At 36.5% G+C, this 18,840-nt stretch overlaps 1 protein-coding gene across 1 annotated transcript; it reads left to right on the top strand.

Annotated features, from left to right (window-relative positions):
* Positions 1 to 97: 97 nt before the first annotated feature.
* Positions 98 to 10,403, top strand: gpr61l (G protein-coupled receptor 61-like). Its single transcript, XM_066698099.1, has 2 exons — positions 98 to 769; positions 7,521 to 10,403. Exon 2 carries the CDS (start codon positions 7,650 to 7,652, stop codon positions 8,937 to 8,939), a length of 1,290 nt encoding a protein of 429 aa, XP_066554196.1. The 5' UTR covers positions 98 to 769; positions 7,521 to 7,649; the 3' UTR covers positions 8,940 to 10,403.
* The last annotated feature ends 8,437 nt before the right edge of the window (positions 10,404 to 18,840 follow it).

Here is an 18,840-nt window from a genome sequence, read left to right as displayed (position 1 = left end):
GAGAGAGAGAGAGAGAGAGGAGAGAGAGAGGGAGGGAGAGAGAATCATCAGATATCTTCCATTCCAAATCAATCTGTCCCTGAAAAACAATAAGCAGACCCACTGCCAGCCACGCTCCGTCACCAGCAGCACAGCTCTGATCTTGTCCAGCTCAGACTTACTGCAAAACAAGCCTGCATTCAGCAGAGAAGGAGAATCTGGCTTCAACATACACACATTATCCTCTTAGAGAACAACTGCGAGAGGAAAACGTTTGTCTGCTTTCTTTAATAAGACATTAAAGGAAGACCGTCGTCTAAACTGCTAAAAACAAGGAGTGTGATACTACAGGTTATGAGACCACCACATTTAAAAAAAAAATTGGCAAACACTATAGAGAGTGGATATGAATGATTATTTTTCTGCATCAAATATCTGCTTTTGAAGAAGGAAGGAAAAATAAAGGAGGAGTAAGTGAGTTATTTGGTCTTCAGGTGCCTGACCTTTTTTTGATATGTTTCAGGGTAAAAAATAATTGAACTCAATTTGATTTTTAGAATTGCAAGACAGAAAATTGCCATCAGAAACCTGCATTTGGTCATACATCATCTTTCTGTTACCTTTTATATATGCAAACCACTTTTAAACTCTTAATAAGAAAAAATAAGAAATTCGAGGTGAGGAAATAACTTGGACTTCAGAAGAGAGTACAAAGCACTGAAGAGCTTTTAAAGGACAACCTGACACCTGAAGCAGTTTGTTTACTCCCGGTCAACTATTTGAATCTGAGGTGAGTACATTTGTATTAAATTAAATCTTCCTTACATTCTTTATTAATAATGTGGAATATGATAAAAGAGAAATTTAGCAAATTGAGTTGAGTACATTTTTAGGAGATACAATGAACGGGTTCTCGTACATGAGATACTGAATCCATAGGAAATGTATCTAGATGTGAATGCATGTAATGTAAAGTAATAATAAGCAATACTTTCAGTTTATATCTTTGAAAGGGACATGGGTCTTCATCATAGATGGGAACATTTGAGGGGAAATCAGGATGACACATTGAGGTCAGGGTTCTGAATTCAAGACGTTTATAAAGAAACAATACTCTAAAAAGTTATATGTCTCTATAAAATGGACTAGGCCAGTTTAACTAAGATGTGTTAGACAACTAAATGGAATTGTTCATCAATTTATAATCACCTCAGACACCAAACCGCACAAGAAAAATGTAACTATGCTAAAACTACACAGTTAAGAATTAAAAATAAATCTTGCAATATTGTACACATATCTTCATATTTTTATACTGCTGTTTTATGGTTGTGTTTATTTGATGATAGTTTTGACTATGTTCATATACAATAAAATGTCAATTAAATAAGCAAATCTAAATTAAAATGTTCTTCAACACACATTGTCACACCACTAGCACTATTTACAAGCTCGTGATGTAGAAGAAGCCTCTGCATGAGAATTTACTTCTACTATGATGCCGTGCAATAATGCGCATTTACTCAAAAAGTAAGTTCTTGGCCTTAGTTTCCCAATGTTCTTGTACGTTTTAGGAGTATGGATAATCTTTTCAATATTTTCATATGTTTTTGAGTATGTTTTACTACATTGAGAAAAAGGTAGCAAAAAAAAAAGATATTATTGTTATTGTTTAGGGTTCATTAAAATTAAATTCCAAATTAAAAATATTTTTTTCCCCCTTACATCTGGGGAAATAATAATGCTGTTATGGTAGTCATTGAGATGTTTGTACAATACTGAGACTGAGCTTGTGTTTTCACCTCAAATGTTTTGACTGGGACAAAAACGACTTATATGGATCACATATGTTAACCAGAACCAACAATGTGTACAAAGCATACATTATATTAGATGGTTCTCTTCTTTAAAGACTTGTAAGTCTACTTACAAAAAAACACAATTCCCCAAATAAGGCATGTGAGGAAAAGCTACACAAATTCCAGTCAAAGGATTTTTTTTTTTTTTTTGAGGTACCATGTGATCTTTTGACAAGAATCCTGTTGTTGGTAAACGTGATCGATCAAAAGGTGAACAACCTTTAGGTTTAAAAAATATTATGCTCACCTATTGTGGTTAAGTACATACAGTGCACAGAGTTTAAAAAACAACAGACGCAAAAAAATATTCTGAATATTAACGTGAGTCATTTTATATGTATATAATGAAGTGAAGCAGGCTTGGTGCTGTGAATATTATGTTGAAATAGACTTGAGTATAGTGAGGAATGCTGAGACATTCAACTTTGATGTTTATTAAACACATGCCATTCTGCAGCCAGCACGTATGCTTCCTTGTGACATTTGAGGAAACACAGACACTACCCGATTTGATCAATTTGGTCTCACATTGTCACTCCAAGAGTTATTGCACTGAATTCATTACCTCTGCACTTGCAAATGTAATTATATAAAAGGATAAGTGAAAATTAGATGCACTTGTATATTCCAACTGTTAAGAAATAGAAAAATGAACCACTTAATGAAGGAATTAATTAAATACCAATACAAATAAATAAAACATTGAAAACAGTGTTTCAGAAATACTAATGTCAAAGATCGCTAAATGTCCTGCTCTCTCACAAATGTCATGTATCTACCAGTCAGAGAATGTTATTTTTCACACATTTACATCAAATATCAGATCAAGCCAGGTTACAAGTACAAGTGTAGTACAAGTGTCATTGCTGTTGTGAATTTTGAAACGCTATTAAAATGCCAAAAATGGTAAAGTGTGGAAATTCTTACACTCTTAATATGAAGTCCAACATTTCCTTTATATGCATTAAAATACTGTTGTATTACCCAAATGCTACCTTCAATTAAAAATCATGTAAGTAGACATTTAGTAGGAAAACAAATGCCATTAGATGATTCTGGTAAAGATTATCAAATCATTTTTGACCTTAATAAAACATGGCAATTATGACACAAGATTACATTTTCAGTTTAAATGGACATGTATTACTCATATCCTTTATAAAACCTCAAGATTATAACCATTTATCTGATTGGTTTTTTGATGCTGTTGTTGACGTTGCTTTGCTAAGCCGTTGAATGCATTACTTCAAAAATTATAATAATGAAATATAATTATAATAATAGGTATTATTATTGATTATTTCTTAGCAGATGCTCTTACCCAAAGCTACTTACAGTTACAAGATACAATTAAATAAGCACAAGTTCTAGTAAATATTAATTAAAACAAGTACAAAATACAATAGAGTACTATATACTGTTGTATCCTGTAATTCAGTACTTGCAAATATATTATTATTATTAAAATAAATCAATACAAATAATAATAAAAAGTGTATACACAGACACACACACACACACACACACACACATATATATATTTATATACATATCTATACAGAGAGAGAGAGAGAGAGAGAGAGAGAGAGAGAGAGAGAGAGAGAGAGAGAGATCCAGAATTACAAGCTTACTTTTGGTAAAGGATTTCCATTTTCATCACTCAAAGCTCCCAATAGCTATTTCAGCTAAATGCTGAAATGGCAATGACAATCTATTCAAGGTGTACACATTCATGTTATGAAAACTAAGACAACAATATATAATATGGAAAATACATACACCGATCAGCCATAACATTATGTAGGTCCCCCTTTTGCCGCCATAACAGCCCTGACCCTTTGAGGCATGGACTCCACTAGACCTCTGAAGGTGTGCTGTGGTATCTGGCACCAAGACGTTAGCAGCAGATTCTTGAAGTCCTGTAAGTTGTGAGATGGGGCCTCCATGGATCGGACTTGTTTGTCCAGCACATCCCACAGATGCTCGATTGGATGGAGATCTGGGGAATTTGGAGGCCAAGTCAACACCTTGAACTTGTGATTCATCAGACCAGGCAACCTTCTTCCATTGCTCCGTGGTCCAGTTCTGATGCTCACGTGCCCATTGTAGGCACTTTCGGCAGTGGACAGGGGTCAGTATGTGCACCCTGACTGGTCTGCGGCTACGCAGCCCCATACGCAACAAACTGCGATGCACTGTGTGTTCTGACACCTTTCTATCAGAACCAGCATGAACTTTTTCAGCAATTTGAGCTACAGTAGCTCGTCTGTTGGATCAGACCACACGGGCCAGTCTTCGCTCCCCACGTGCATCAATGAGCCTTGGCCGCCCATGACCCTGTCACTGGTTCACCGCTTTTCCTTCCTTGGGCCACTTTTGATAGATACTGACCACTGCAGACCGGGAACACCCCACAAGAGCTGCAGTTTTGGAGATGCTCTGACCCAGTCGTCTAGCCATCACAATTTGGCCCTTTTCAAAGTCACTCAGATCCTTACGCTTGCCCATTTTTCCTGCTTCTAACACATCAACTTTGAGAACAAAATGTTCACTTGCTGCCTAATATATCCCACCCACTGACAGGTGCCATGATAACGAGATTATCAGTGTTATTCACTTCACCTGTCAGTGGTCATAATGTTATGGCTGTCAGTGTATGTGCTTATTTTAAATCACATTAGTAAACATAGATATCTAATAAGATTAGGTGTAATAACATTAGCTGTACATGTTGCATGTAGTTTCAAGAGTAAAACATACATAAAAATGGTACAATTATATGATTCTGGAAAATAGGATGAAAATGCAGTTTCTTAATATTTATTGTATTTCATTCTTATCTTACACAAGCATAAGAGGGGGCGAGGGGAACTGGGAGAAACATGTTGTCGTGTGTTTATGTGTAGGTGTCTATGAAGGCTGATTTTTAAGGTCTCTGCTGAGCTGTAGACACATCCTGAGCTGAAGCCTGAAAGAGGTCCAGATGAGCTAGAGGCCATGTAGTACTAGAATATTGTCAAAATGTTTCTGAAGCCATTGGAGTTTCAGGGCCTAGTAAATGTTTGCTACAACAGTAAATCCTCATTAAAACAACCAACCAACCAAACAAACAAAGAAACACAGTCACACATACAAAGCCACTAATTTGTCTGAGTGTGTTGTATTAAGCTGACCGTTAGAGGTTTACTGCTATTAGCTGAGTTTAGCATATCACACAGAAGGGGTTATTTATTTGGTTATTTATTTGGTACACCAACTTCTGGCACCAAGATTCATATTTTTATAGCCAAGACAAGCAGCTAGATATTGGGTGTGATGGGTATAATGCATTTACAAAATCTCTAATAGACAATAAATGCCAATTTGTGCATTACAAAAATTAAGCATTAGGCAAGACATCTGAGAATACAAAAGGTTACATCTCTCTTAATATAGTCCTCAGCAGTAGAAATATTGGATGTCTCACTGTAATTAATATGCTCTATTGTTCAGCACTGTAGAATGATCAAATGGAGATTTCAGGTCAGTAAGCTGGGAAGGTCTGATTGATGGCAGCAGGCTTCTCATGAGAGGAGCTTTTTGATGGATGGTATCAGTGTTGGGTCAAACAAAGCATATATTAACAAATCGTTTTCACTAATTCACACTCACTGTCAGTTTGTCACCAATTAATCAAATTAGCGGGTGGTTGAAACTCAAGCAACAAAAATACAAACAGACAAACAAACAAAAAACTTCCAATTTGAACCCAGAAGTTACACAAACATTGTCAAAATACATTTTGAAACACCTTCAGCTGAGCAGCAAACTATATTAACCAGTCCTAGCAACTGTACATCTGACCTGTGATTATACAGCACTAAAGGCATGCTGAGCAAATGGTTGCTATGTTCTGGAGGGTGTTTGTCTTGTTTAGTACTAAGCGCTAGTAGTTGGCAATAAAATCCTGAGTTGTTTAGCCATAAAATCAGTTGATGGAATATACTCAACTTAAATATGGTGTCACAAAATAAAATAAATAAAAATCAGAAGCCTTATAGGGTAATGGCATTGCTCAGTCATTTTCCTTTAATTAAAAAAAACTTCTAGAAATAAATAAGAAATAGACTAAATCTGAGGTATTTTATTGTAACACTGTAGCTTAAAGTTAAAAGCACGACTTTAAAGCTATACATTATTTTTGTGTTTGCTCACAAGTACCACTGGGAGAAAGAAGACAGGGTATATCTAGGTATACACTCACCTAAAGGATTATTAGGAACACCATACTAATACTGTGTTTGACCCCCTTTCGCCTTCAGAACTGCCTTAATTCTACGTGGCATTGATTCAACAAGGTGCTGAAAGCATTCTTTAGAAATGTTGGCCCATATTGATAGGATAGCATCTTGCAGTTGATGGAGATTTGTGGGATGCATATCCAGGGCACGAAGCTCCCGTTCCACCACATCCCAAAGATGCTCTATTGGGTTGAGATCTGGTGACTGTGGGTGCCAGTGTAGTACAGTGAACTCATTGTCATGTTCAAGAAACCAATTTTAAATGATTCCACCTTTGTGACATGGTGCATTATCCTGCTGGAAGTAGCCATCAGAGGATGGGTACATGGTGGTCATAAAGGGATGGACATGGTCAGAAACAATGCTCAGGTAGGCCGTGGCATTTAAACGATGCCCAATTGGCACTAAGGGGCCTAAAGTGTGCCAAGAAAACATCCCCCACACCATTACACCACCACCACCAGCCTGCACAGTGGTAACAAGGCATGATGGATCCATGTTCTCATTCTGTTTACGCCAAATTCTGACTCTACCATCTGAATGTCTCAACACAAATCGAGACTCATCAGACCAGGCAACATTTTTCCAGTCTTCAACTGTCCAATTTTGGTGAGCTTGTGCAAATTGTAGCCTCTTTTTCCTATTTGTAATGGAGATGAGTGGTACCCGGTGGGGTCTTCTGCTGTTGTAGCCCATCCGCCTCAAGGTTGTACGTGTTGTGGCTTCACAAATGCTTTGCTGCATACCTCGGTTGTAACGAGTGGTTATTTCAGTCAAAGTTGCTCTTCTATCAGCTTGAATCAGTCGGCCCATTCTCCTCTGACCTCTAGCATCAACAAGGCATTTTCGCCCACAGGACTGCCGCATACTGGATGTTTTTCCCTTTTCACACCATTCTTTGGAAACCCTAGAAATGGTTGTGCATGAACATCCCAGTAACTGAGCAGATTGTGAAATACTCAGACCGGCCCGTCTGGCACCAACAACCATGCCACGCTCAAAATTGCTTAAATCACCTTTCTTTCCCATTCAGACATTCAGTTTGGAGTTCAGGAGATTGTCTTGACCAGGACCACACCCCTAAATGCATTGAAGCAACTGCCATGTGATTGGTTGGTTAGATAATTGCATTAATGAGAAATTGAACAGGTGTTCCAATTAATCCTTTAGGTGAGTGTATAAGGGTAGTAATTTCTGCGTTCAGTCAGTATTGCTTTTATCCTGGACCAATTAAAACATTATATATTTTGGCCCTGTGGGATTAAAGACCATTTTCTTGTTCTGGTCAGGCCAGTATGTTTCCATGTTAGAATTTAAAATGTCACTATGCTGATAATTTCTTCTTGCTGTACTCTCATGAACAAATAGTTTTAAAAATGTAACACTGCCTTTTTTTTTACAGGGACCAGTCTTTCATTTCAAGATGTTGCACAGAAAAAGGAGGAATCAAGTGTAATTAATTTAGCAAGGCACTCAAGCATTAAGAATGGGGAAGTCTTCAGTGCTTCTTGCAAAGCTCTCTCTCTGAACTATGGAATTCTTAGGCCAAATGTTAAATCCCCTAACCAATACGACAGCAACAAATGATACTTCTGACATTTTGAAGCCTATCTCCACCCCCGCTAGTATGGAGCTAGGGGGTTTACCCAACACACAGTCCAAATTCAAAGACCTTGTTGGAATATTCTTCATGGTGTCATTGAACATCGTCGCACTCTTGGCCAACACGGCAGTAATGGTGGTCATCATCAAAGCACCACAGCTCAGGAAGTTTGCTTTCGTTTGCCACCTGTGTGTAGTAGACCTTTTATCTGCTGTGTTCCTGATGCCTTTGGGTATAGTTTCCACTTCCTCCTTTTTTGGGAAGGTTGCATTCAGTGCACTAGAATGCCAGGCTTACATATTCCTCAACGTCTGCCTGATTTGTGCCTCAATTCTCACGATAACGGCCATCAGCATTGAACGGTATTACTATATAGTGCATCCAATGAGGTACGAGGTGAAAATGACACTCAGCTTAGCTGTAGCCGTGATGATTTTCATCTGGGTCAAGTCCATTTTATTGGCATTCATTCCCTTGCTGGGATGGCCCACATACGGTAACCAAAGCCCGACAAACGCAGCCCAGTGCTCCCTGTATTGGAGCCACAGTGACTATAAAAAAGCTTTTGTCATCATCTTCAGCATCCTCTGTTTTTTCCTTCCTTCAATTATCATCTTCACAGTCTACTGCAATGTCTACAAAGTGGCACGAATTGCAGCCCTACAGCACGGACCCATCCCCACCTGGACTACTAGTCCTAAAAGGCGCTCAGACTCCATCAATAGTCAGACAACCATTATCACAACCAGGAACCTTCCTCAAAGGCTGTCCCCTGAGAGAATCTTTGGGGGAGGCAAGGCCGCCTTTACTCTGTTTACCATCGTAGGTCAGTTTCTTCTCTGCTGGCTGCCTTATTTTTCTTTCCACCTCCACTTATCAGTACATAAAGCACTCAAAAGCCCAGGGGACATTGAGATTGTGGTTACCTGGCTTGCCTACTCCTCTTTTGCCATTAACCCATTCTTCTATGGACTGCTAAATCGACAGATTAGAGAAGAATTGTGTAAACTCAGACGGTGCTACATGACAAGGCCTACAGAGCTTGGCGTGTCTAGTCACGAAGGATCCATCCAAGAGAATTTCCTCCAGTTTTTACAGAGGACCAGCTGCACGGTGGAAACGAGGTCGAGCTACATCAATTCCAGCCCCAGAAATACTCTCGACCAGACGGTGCAAGGCTTCCAAATCCCTGGACAAATCCCAGAAGAGTTCACTTAAATAATGAATGGGCGTATAAGGGGAATCATTTTGAGTTTGTCTGTTTGTTTTTGTGCTTCAATATTAAATATAATTATATTGATTATATGACATTGTTTCTGTTTTGCTCTGGAAATGCTTTTCTACTACTGACTCAAAACAATTGAAAAAAGACAAACTGTGATAAACCAAGATACAACCAATGGTTACAAAGCTCTAGGGTGCAAGGTTATTGCTGAGGGACTCATTTTTGCATCATAAGATCAAAAAGGCTAATTACCAGATACTTCCAGGTGAACATGGTGAAGAAAAGAGGCATATGTAAAAGAAGAACATGTAAAATGTATGACAAAACCATAGACAACATAGCTGTAAGGAGGCATGTACCTTCCAGAAAAAAAAAAACCAATATAAAAAAAGATGTAGAAAATGTTGGATAGGATACACATATACTCAGGAAATCACCTCTTACCTACAATTGAACAGCAGCTGGCTTCTGGTGGAAATACCAGAAATGGGATAATAATAATAATCAGAAGAACCAGAAGAACCAGAAGACAAGCACAAAATGATTAACTAGGTGACACCATTGAAGTTGATAATACATTATATTTGTGCACTTCTAGAACAACAGTTGGAAATAAAGTTGCATTGGTTAATTTTCTTTCTCACAGCTAATTTTCTGCAAGATCTGTGTGGGAAGGTGTAAGATTAATTTTTAGATTTGATAATTATACACGGCTGTTCTGTTATACGGCTGTGAGAATAACTCACAAGACCATGGCGTGCACATCTCCTCATGATGAGAACTCTCATGTCAAATGACATTATAGGAGTTTTGCATTTAAAAGGGAAAATTATGGCTGAAGACCTCTCTTGTATAATATGTCATAACATCCTAATACGTTAAACCTAGGCTATAAATAGTAAAACAAGATTGGAAGAATGTAAGAGATTCAACAGGAAAACAGATGTTTCTATATATTTTTAGATTCTTTCTTTGAGGGATTTGCTTTCCAAACAACTTGACTGTTAAAACAAAAGTATTTAGCTTCTCTCATTGTTTAACCAAAAACTGTTTTCCTGTATTGTCTGTAAAAGAGTGTTTTTATTTGAATGTGCATATACTAATATGACATAATGCAGAAAAAAGACAGCCAACATTGTAGTTGGCTTTATAACTAAGAGAGACTTTCCCTCTAATTATCGGTAATATTGTGTTATTTAGCCATATATATTTTTTATATAATTTTTTCTTTGTTCTGAAATACAATGTACAAAACAACATATTTATTAAAAAAGAAACATATATTGTTATACTGTTGACTACTAGCCATTAAATGTTTGTACAGGGAATATTTATACAGTATATGTTTTACAGTTAAAAAAATAAATATATTGTGTTGAAACATGCGCCTCTAATTCTATATTTCTATGAGAGCTTTTTTATTTTTCACTTACAGAAAAAGGCATTCAACAGACTGCTAATAAAGTGATGACTGGTAAGGAAATGAACCCCAAGAATCTCTTCAAGTCTGTGTAATCGAAATACAGTTTAATATTTTTTCCCCCGAAGACTATACTGAAACATTTTTTTTTCTGATGCTGTAATAAGCTGCAAATCAGAAGAGCCTTAGTTTCTGACAGTGGTGGTTTTATATTATAACCTAGGGATTACCTTGACATGAGATCATGCAGATTTAAAGGTCTTTTCAGGTTTCAGATATTCTAATAATAATAATCATAAAAAAAAAAAAAAAACATTACAATATGTACATAATATGACCCAACTTTTAGAAGATAAATCTAATGCGGAAGCAGCCCCATTTCAATTAAATAAATATATAAATAAATACATACATACATACATACATACATACATTTGAAGGAGTTCTAATTCAGCCCCTTCAAGCCATCTGTCTGAGTTGCCATGGGAATACAATGAGACAGGAAGCTGATAACTTTCCTGCAGCTTGCATAGCAACAAGGTGCTTTTAAGCAGGATCTTTAGCCGCAGAGACAAAAACAGGACGAAAAAATGAGTGGGTTGCTTTTGACATGCCTTAATAATGCATAGCTGATAGCCGCTGGCTGCCCTAAGATCTATAGCCCTCCATCATCACAATAGAATAATTGGAGGAACATTTCTAAACCTAGGATGTGACTATTTATTGTGACAGTAAAAAACAACAACAACAAAAAACAGAAATTGAACAATGATTAAAAGAACTACACAAATAAACAATGTTGTTTTGTCTGATGGGTTGATGTGGTGTTTGATTTTTTGATATTTAGATGATCTCAGGAAAAGACACAAAATAGAACGACTCTATGTAAATAGTAATAAGACCTTAAAATGTGCATTACTGTTAAATAGGTAAATGATGGATGTTGTGTAACATCATTTAGTGTTGCATTAATTGTTTACATTAGACCAAGAAAATACAGGCCTTGTCATTATATTTGAATAATATGGTATTACAAAGCAGCTAACCACTTCAGTTTTAAACCTTGTGTATTTAGTCAGATAAATCAATAAAATCCTGCCTGTCTAGAGAGATGCTAGTTGTTAAAGACAAATGTTAGCCTGCAGGATTCAAATCGCATTGATGCCACTTTTCAATAGAATGTATCACTAGATTATTAAAATGTTTTCTTTGTTAAATGTATTTGAAAGGAATCTAAGTTTGTCTACATATATTACTTATGGTAATTTTCATATATATATATATATATTAATTAAAAATAATTTATAATTATAAATAATACATAATATATTTCAAATGTGCTATGCCTGTCATGTTTTTTAGATTGATATAAAGATGATAGTAGCCAGGCTTTAACGCTTTAACAAAATTATAAAAGTATTATAGCAATGATAACTGTACTTAACAATATATCATTCAGAGTAGACGTTTTAATTACTTACACTACCAGTCAAAAGTTTCAATTTTTCCAGTTTCTATAGAAATTTACACAATTTAATGTCTCAGTGTACTCTGAAATTAAAGCATACAATAAATAAACAATTGGAGATAAAAAAGAAATCATGGTATTGTTTTGTTTAACAAAATTTAACCCCTTTAGCTGACAAACCCCTCTGGTACCCTTAAAAGGGCACCAAATCCATATGCTTCTCTTTAATCCCATGTGTACTCTTCACTGTCGTGTTGTTTGCCAAGCGTTTGGTATCCCATGAAAGCTGAGACTGAGAAGCATTCTGAATTGGGGGGTGGGGGGATACTTGGTCTGAGTAGGAATACAAAATCTTAGAAAATCTTAGAAAATCTTAATAATTATAACCTATTCTGGAACCAGACATTCTACTGATCAAAACAAGACCATCCACGTTTTGGTAGAAAAAACACACACCCATAGAGAGCTTAACATGTCAAGATGGAAAACTCTGTTTACAGTGTATAAACACAACGATTTTACATAATTGGATCTGAACTTCTCTGTTCTCTTTTGCAAAGAAATCTGATCGAAATTGAGTGATCTGTGACCATCTGAATGAGCCCCCCCCCCCCCCCCCAGAGCAGACTGCATGCTTACCCCCTGGGCTCGGAATGATGGCAGGCGACACAGAAACTGTAAATCGGATGTGTTTGGGAATGAAATGCACTGGTAGCCAAGAGAATAAGCTTTTAAACGATGTGCGCATTGTAGGAATACAGTGTAACTTCTATGCACAGGAGCTGCATGTAAAACTGCCAAATAATCCTTAAGAGGGTGTAGTAACACAGTATATAACTCTGAAATGTTCATTATTTTTGAGTTTTTGGTAACCTAAACTTTTTTTTTTTAACCTCTGGCAGTTTACCGCTTACCTTTGTACAATTTCAGGTTATTTCACTGGACGTGAACTGCAATAAAAACTGGGAAAATGACCCAACTGGGAAACGTTTGATTGGTAGTGTACGGTAGTGATTTGCTTTCCTCAGACTGAAACAAATTATGTATTGTTTTATGCATTATATTAGGTCTCATATTGAATTAAAAACAAAAAGGTGCAGAGGGAATTTGTGTTTGGATTCAGAGGAGAAATCATCATTGAAGAATACATCATATAATAGGCTAACTGGAGATATCCCTGAATAATAAGTTAATGGTCACGATAGATGGGTGGCCTTGTATAGAATCAATTCACTTCAAATCCAAAAAGTTTGTATTTGCTTTATGTGCTCCAGAGTTTTCAACACACAAACACAATTCTAAGTAAATAAACTGCAGTAATTTGATTATTAGGGTCAAGAGGAGAACATGCAAAAATGGATATGGATGCTAATAGATGCCAATTGAGAGGCAGCTACAGAAAATGTTTGGAGGTAGGTATAAGTAAAGAAACAGCATAAATGTGATTATCTTTAACGATTAAGCTCTTTCCATTTGAGTGCAAAGCACTTTCCAGAGGCTGACTCTCAAAGTGGCGCCTCTCTCGCACATGCACACCCACACACAGTAGAAGCGTGCAGATTTACAGAAATAATCTAGGGATTACAATATATTCGCCTGAAATTAAACAAAACAAGAGCTTGGATTAAAGATCACCCCATCCCCTCCTCCACCCTCCCCGACTTGGAAAGACTATTGGTTGCATGTTCGACATAAAGATACACAGAAAATGGCAAATCCATTGAATTCAGTTAAGCTTTTTTCTACGCAGTTTACAGAACATGTGCACCCTCTCAATCAACAATACAACCAACCACCCGATCCTTGCGATTCTACATGCATCCTAGTAGAACAAAATGTTATGCAATCAAAGCGAGTGGGGGCCACCACTGTAGCTCCCAGAAACAAAGGTATATGCATCGAGCCTTCACAATATAGCCCCCCATTGTAGTCTATGGAACAACTACCGCAAATCCCCACTAGAGGCATAAAAACGCTGCTTTATCCTATGCTTTCCCAGCCCCCCAGAAGCTGGTATTCACTTGCTTCAGCCTTACATCTCACAGCTTCCAGGTGCCGCACACGGCATGCTTTAGCCCACGGGCTCTGCACTTCCAGAAGCCGCTGTTCACTTGCTTTATCCTTATTGTCTCAGTTCCATATACAGTGCTGCATTTGTCCCCTTCATTTGATCCCATGGAGAGGCAAATGGAAAGGCTACATTTTAAACATGTGAACTTACAAGTAACTCAGAATATTGCAATAATGCTACTTAAGCAATTAAGGGCTTTGTACAAGAGGATTTCTGAGAGATTTTTGTTACCTCAGCCCGCAATATATTGCAGTGTGTCATAAAAAAATGTTTGTGGACATGAACTCATAGTCAATTGTATTAATTTCAAAACTTAAAATAAAACAAAACCTTCATACTTGAAGATACGAATAATAACTCATTATGTGTTTGTGTGGAAGCTGTGAAACTGGAGTACTCGTGTAGCTTTGTACAGCACTCATTCGTATTAGCAAACCATTGTAATTTACATGACTGTGTTGATCTTAAAAACAAAAAGCTTTATATTTCTTTCTGTAAACACTAGCTATCCACTAGGCAAAATATTTCCAGCCCTGTAGTTGTAAAATGTCTTTTCACTCTAACATGTTGCTGTGCATATCCTTCTATTATCTAATCTCAGTTGTATTCTGTACCACTGATAGAACTACGCCTGTGATAATATAAAACTACAAATTAAATGTCATGTACTGATAATAAACACATTTGATCTGCTCTTTGATAAGGCTCCCCCAGTACATTTACAAGATAAAATGTATTGACACTCTTAAAGTAATTTCTGAAAGAGTCCTTACCAGCATTGTGTTTGTTGTTGTTTATTAGATTTTTAGTTTTGGCCTTATTTTAAGTTATTTTCAAGGAAAAGTTTTTCTTGTTTAATAACTAACTTGATCTACTAATTAAACAACTCTCTGGAAAGCAAAGCAAAGACCTCTGCATAAAACTACCATATTTGCATAACTCCTGCACCACATTTTAACAAGAACCTATCTTCTTTCTAATATAATTAGATAATGGAGGAAGACTTTCTATGGATGATCAATGGATAGGCAGTGTTTCAAAGGCTCTACCATTTTGGAATAAGCAAAAATCTGTCTCTCGCAGATTTAATTAATGTTCATTTACAGCTCAGATAATGAAACCTTAATCAAAGTGAAGATCCAGATAATCAAACACATCCGTTGCTAAGGAAACGCATGCTATGAAAGCCTTGCCGCCACACACGACATTTCAACACTTAAAGCATCTGAAAAATTAATTACCTGGGTGAAGCTTTAAAGCAAATCACCTATAGAAACTTAAATTACAAACTGATAATAGGTTAATTTCATGAAACATATATAGAAATGATTTTGATTTGAAACATTGTGTTCAATTCTTCAGATATGCTAGATTAAGACCTCTGTTCTATATTAAACTGTATTGTTGTCTTTCTGCGTCTCAATAATATTTGAAGACTACTGTATTAAAAATGTGTTTATGTATTTTGGCACATATCAGGGGCTTACATACATTGTTTTATTTGTTTTTTAAGTGTTGCTTAGCTTGTTTATTTATTTTTCTTGAAAGTATTTCAGATAATCTCTTAACCTTTGTACTCAAATGTAATGGGAACAAAAAAGTTATCTTTCAAGCCTAGTTACAGGAATTCTGAGGTCAATGTCCGGTGTGGGAAAATAAATAAATAAATGAATTTATTCTAAATAGATGAAGAACTCCATGTCCTTTATAATAATGGTAATTGCCTAATACATTTTAAATGAAAAACAAAGCAGGATTTTGTTGAGCACATTACCCTAGGACTGTTCAGTGGACTATTCAGTTCTGATCTAAATTCATTCTTTCTCAGAAAACCTGTATGGAAATCTGATTGTTGTCTTTTACATTAAAGTCTGTTGTAGCAGCTTCACACTTAATTGCCTTTTAGTTGTAGGCATTCAATGTGAAGCTCTCAGTTTACCCAACACAGATCAATCAGCAACAGTGGAAAATAAGCACACATGTGTAGAATCAGGTAACTGTATACCTGTATTACTATATTAGCTTTCTTTTTATATTAAACTATTAATGTTGTGGAAAAAAACCCTTAAGCAACAAACATGCATTTAAATAGAGTAAAACTACCATATTTAAATCACACCCTATTATAATAAGAACTTCCATGTTTTTTTCTTATTCATTTGCATCTGGGATATGTTCATTTTGGAATACTCATAGGGGACAAAGTGGGAGGCATGGGGGATGTGTTGACATAGTTATTTGAACCAAAACATAATAGGCTAATCAAAGACAGAAAGAAAGAAAGCTTTATTTGTGGCAAACAATCAACAAATTAAATCAGTTTGTCAGTGAAAAGGGTCCTTACAGGGAACATGTGATGTTATTATAGATTCATAATACGAGGGTCACGTGATTCTTAAACCATTGGGTGGTAACAATAGAGTGTGAATGCGGTTGGGAATGATCTGAGGAAGATTAAAGGAGCGCCGACTGGAGAAAGAGAGAGAGCGGTCTGTGTGTTTATCCTTACAAGTGAGTGCTTCAGCAAGAAGGGGATTATTTTCAGTGAAAATCCAGCAAAATAATATACAACATGCTGCAGGTGTATTACTAACAACTTAAGAGACGTGGTATTTGGGATAAAGGGGAGGAGTGGCCAAGGTTTCAGAGAGTATGACAATGCTGAAATGGCAATGGAAAATGATTAACCATTTTGAATAAGACTGTTAGATGATTTCCTCTGAAGGTAGCCATGGCCTGTTGAAATATATTCCAGAGAATGCCTGAAATGATGTATCTGTTACCAGTTACATATATTTTGAGTTACTTGTTCAAATCTACATAACCCATCTGCTGTAGTCTAGTCATTGTTTTTATTTACTTCATTTGTCACTATTGCCATAATAACATAAGAAAACAAGAAATTGAACAAATTAGATGGTGCCGTTCAGTGATCTTTCCCAGGACTTTTGTTGTTATTAATTTAGGCTTTTTGCTCCTTTCCACTTACATGTAGCTCTAAAGGAAATAGTTTAACCAGTGGGCTCAGTAGATCTTACATTTTAGTATTTGTTTATCCTTCTAAACCAGTGTTCTGCCCATTTTCAAAAATATCAAATCATCCACACAGACTCATATTTTCTTTTTTTGTATTACTTTATTTAGATTTTCAATTCAGAGCATTACAACCTGCCAGGTCTGAGTTCCTCCTGCACATGAACTATATTATTCTCTTTCAGGGGATCCTGTTATACAATAATTAGATATTCATCATGCTTATTAGCACAGGCTAACAGACACGAGTAATGGCTCATTTCTGCAAGGTTAGAACCCATTATCTCCCTGCAGTGTAGTCAAGATTGGGGGGTGGGAGGGATCATAAAAGACCACTGAACCGACGATAACATTTGAAGGCCACTTAACACTGTGGCTTCATGTTAATAAACTGTAAGGCCTCATGAGAATATTTTCATTATTGACTGAGCAGGCAGTCATGCTTGATGGCTATTCATGATTAATACCACATTAAAATGCGGAGGTCAAGCGTTCAGTCAGTAATTGTCTGACAAAAAAAAAAAGCAAAACAAGTTGGTGTCAGGTGGATAAAGACAGGTGCAGCTAAATTCTGCGTCTTTCAGTGCCCATTTCAATTCCCTAGCAGCTACTTAAGTGTGCTGCTCCATCTGCCATTGTATTGCATTAATGGACATGCCGGTGTCACTCTTCATGGGTAAGAACAATTTCCAGTTTGTCATCAAAACCAGATTTTTCCACTATTTTCCAGTGCTGCTGGTTCATTCTGAATACCCGTGTGTCTCTGTCCTGAAACAAAAAGGGTCCAAGAATGAATGCTTATGGAAATGGCTTCAACTTCTGCTCCACTAAAGCCAATATACCTCTGACTGAAAGTGATTTTTCAAATTGAAGAACAAGGTCTGTACAATGTAATTGTGATGTATTACGACTAAATGCTTTCTGGACTTTTGAAACCTCATTTCCTCTCTTCTTTGAGTGAAATTACTTGTAACATATTTAAAATAATAGGTTTGTATTTGCACACACATGATTGAAAATGGTTTCTTGTCATCAGTAAAATTTCCACAGGAGACTGTTTGGGAGCACAGTGACAAAGACAGAGAAACATTAAGGAATTATGCTGGAGTTTAAGTAAACGGAGTCCACCAATACAGGAAATGTGGATTTGGCATGAATCTGCTTTCCAAAGCACTGTTCCACTGAGTGGCCTTCTAGTTTGTTCCATGGCCGGGCTTTGTCACTATCAGCATAATTATGATTTGAATTACACTGACCAAGATTATTGAAATAATTAAAATGCTAATTTCAGGCAGGACTGTTATAAAAATACATGAAAAAGGCCATGGCTTGAAAAGAGTCCCAGTATAATTTGCAGGAAAGAGATGTCTTGCTGATAATGTAGAGGCATCAGCCTAATTTTCCAACAAATGGTTGATTTTATATTTATATATATATATATATATCACCATGCTTGTTCTTTTCTAATACATCATATATGATTGGACCAGTGGCCTTAGGGTACTTAGTATTCTCATTGCACTGTTAGTCATTAGACAATACTATACAATGTGTTTAACTTCTGTTCAGAGAGCACTAATAAAAAGCTTAATAGGACTTAAAATACATTGGAAAGCAGAAGGGTTTTAATACACTGGGCCCTTTTTGCACTTTATTAAAATATGTGATACTGTGTGATCTTCAAACTGTGCATCTTTAGCTAGTAATTGATTGTAGTGGTCACTGAGAAAACACAGGATAAGAGAGTGTGGTAGTATTATTATTCTGGTTTTCATATATAATAATCATCTGACAAAGGTTTAGATGCATAATTTCTAGGAACAAGGCTTTTACCATACTGTTTTAAATTCAAAACATTGAAAATTGAACTTTTATCCTTATTGGGCCACAGTGGGGGATAGG

This window comes from Amia ocellicauda, chromosome 3 (assembly GCF_036373705.1).
Source record: "Amia ocellicauda isolate fAmiCal2 chromosome 3, fAmiCal2.hap1, whole genome shotgun sequence".
Classification (NCBI taxonomy): domain Eukaryota; kingdom Metazoa; phylum Chordata; class Actinopteri; order Amiiformes; family Amiidae; genus Amia; species Amia ocellicauda.
This window is presented reverse-complemented; position numbering and strand designations above follow the sequence as displayed.

Excerpts from the sequence above, each read along its gene's own strand:
- gpr61l (XM_066698099.1), top strand. The coding sequence starts at position 7,650 with ATGGAATTCTTAGGCCAAATGTTAAATCCCCTAACCAATACGACAGCA.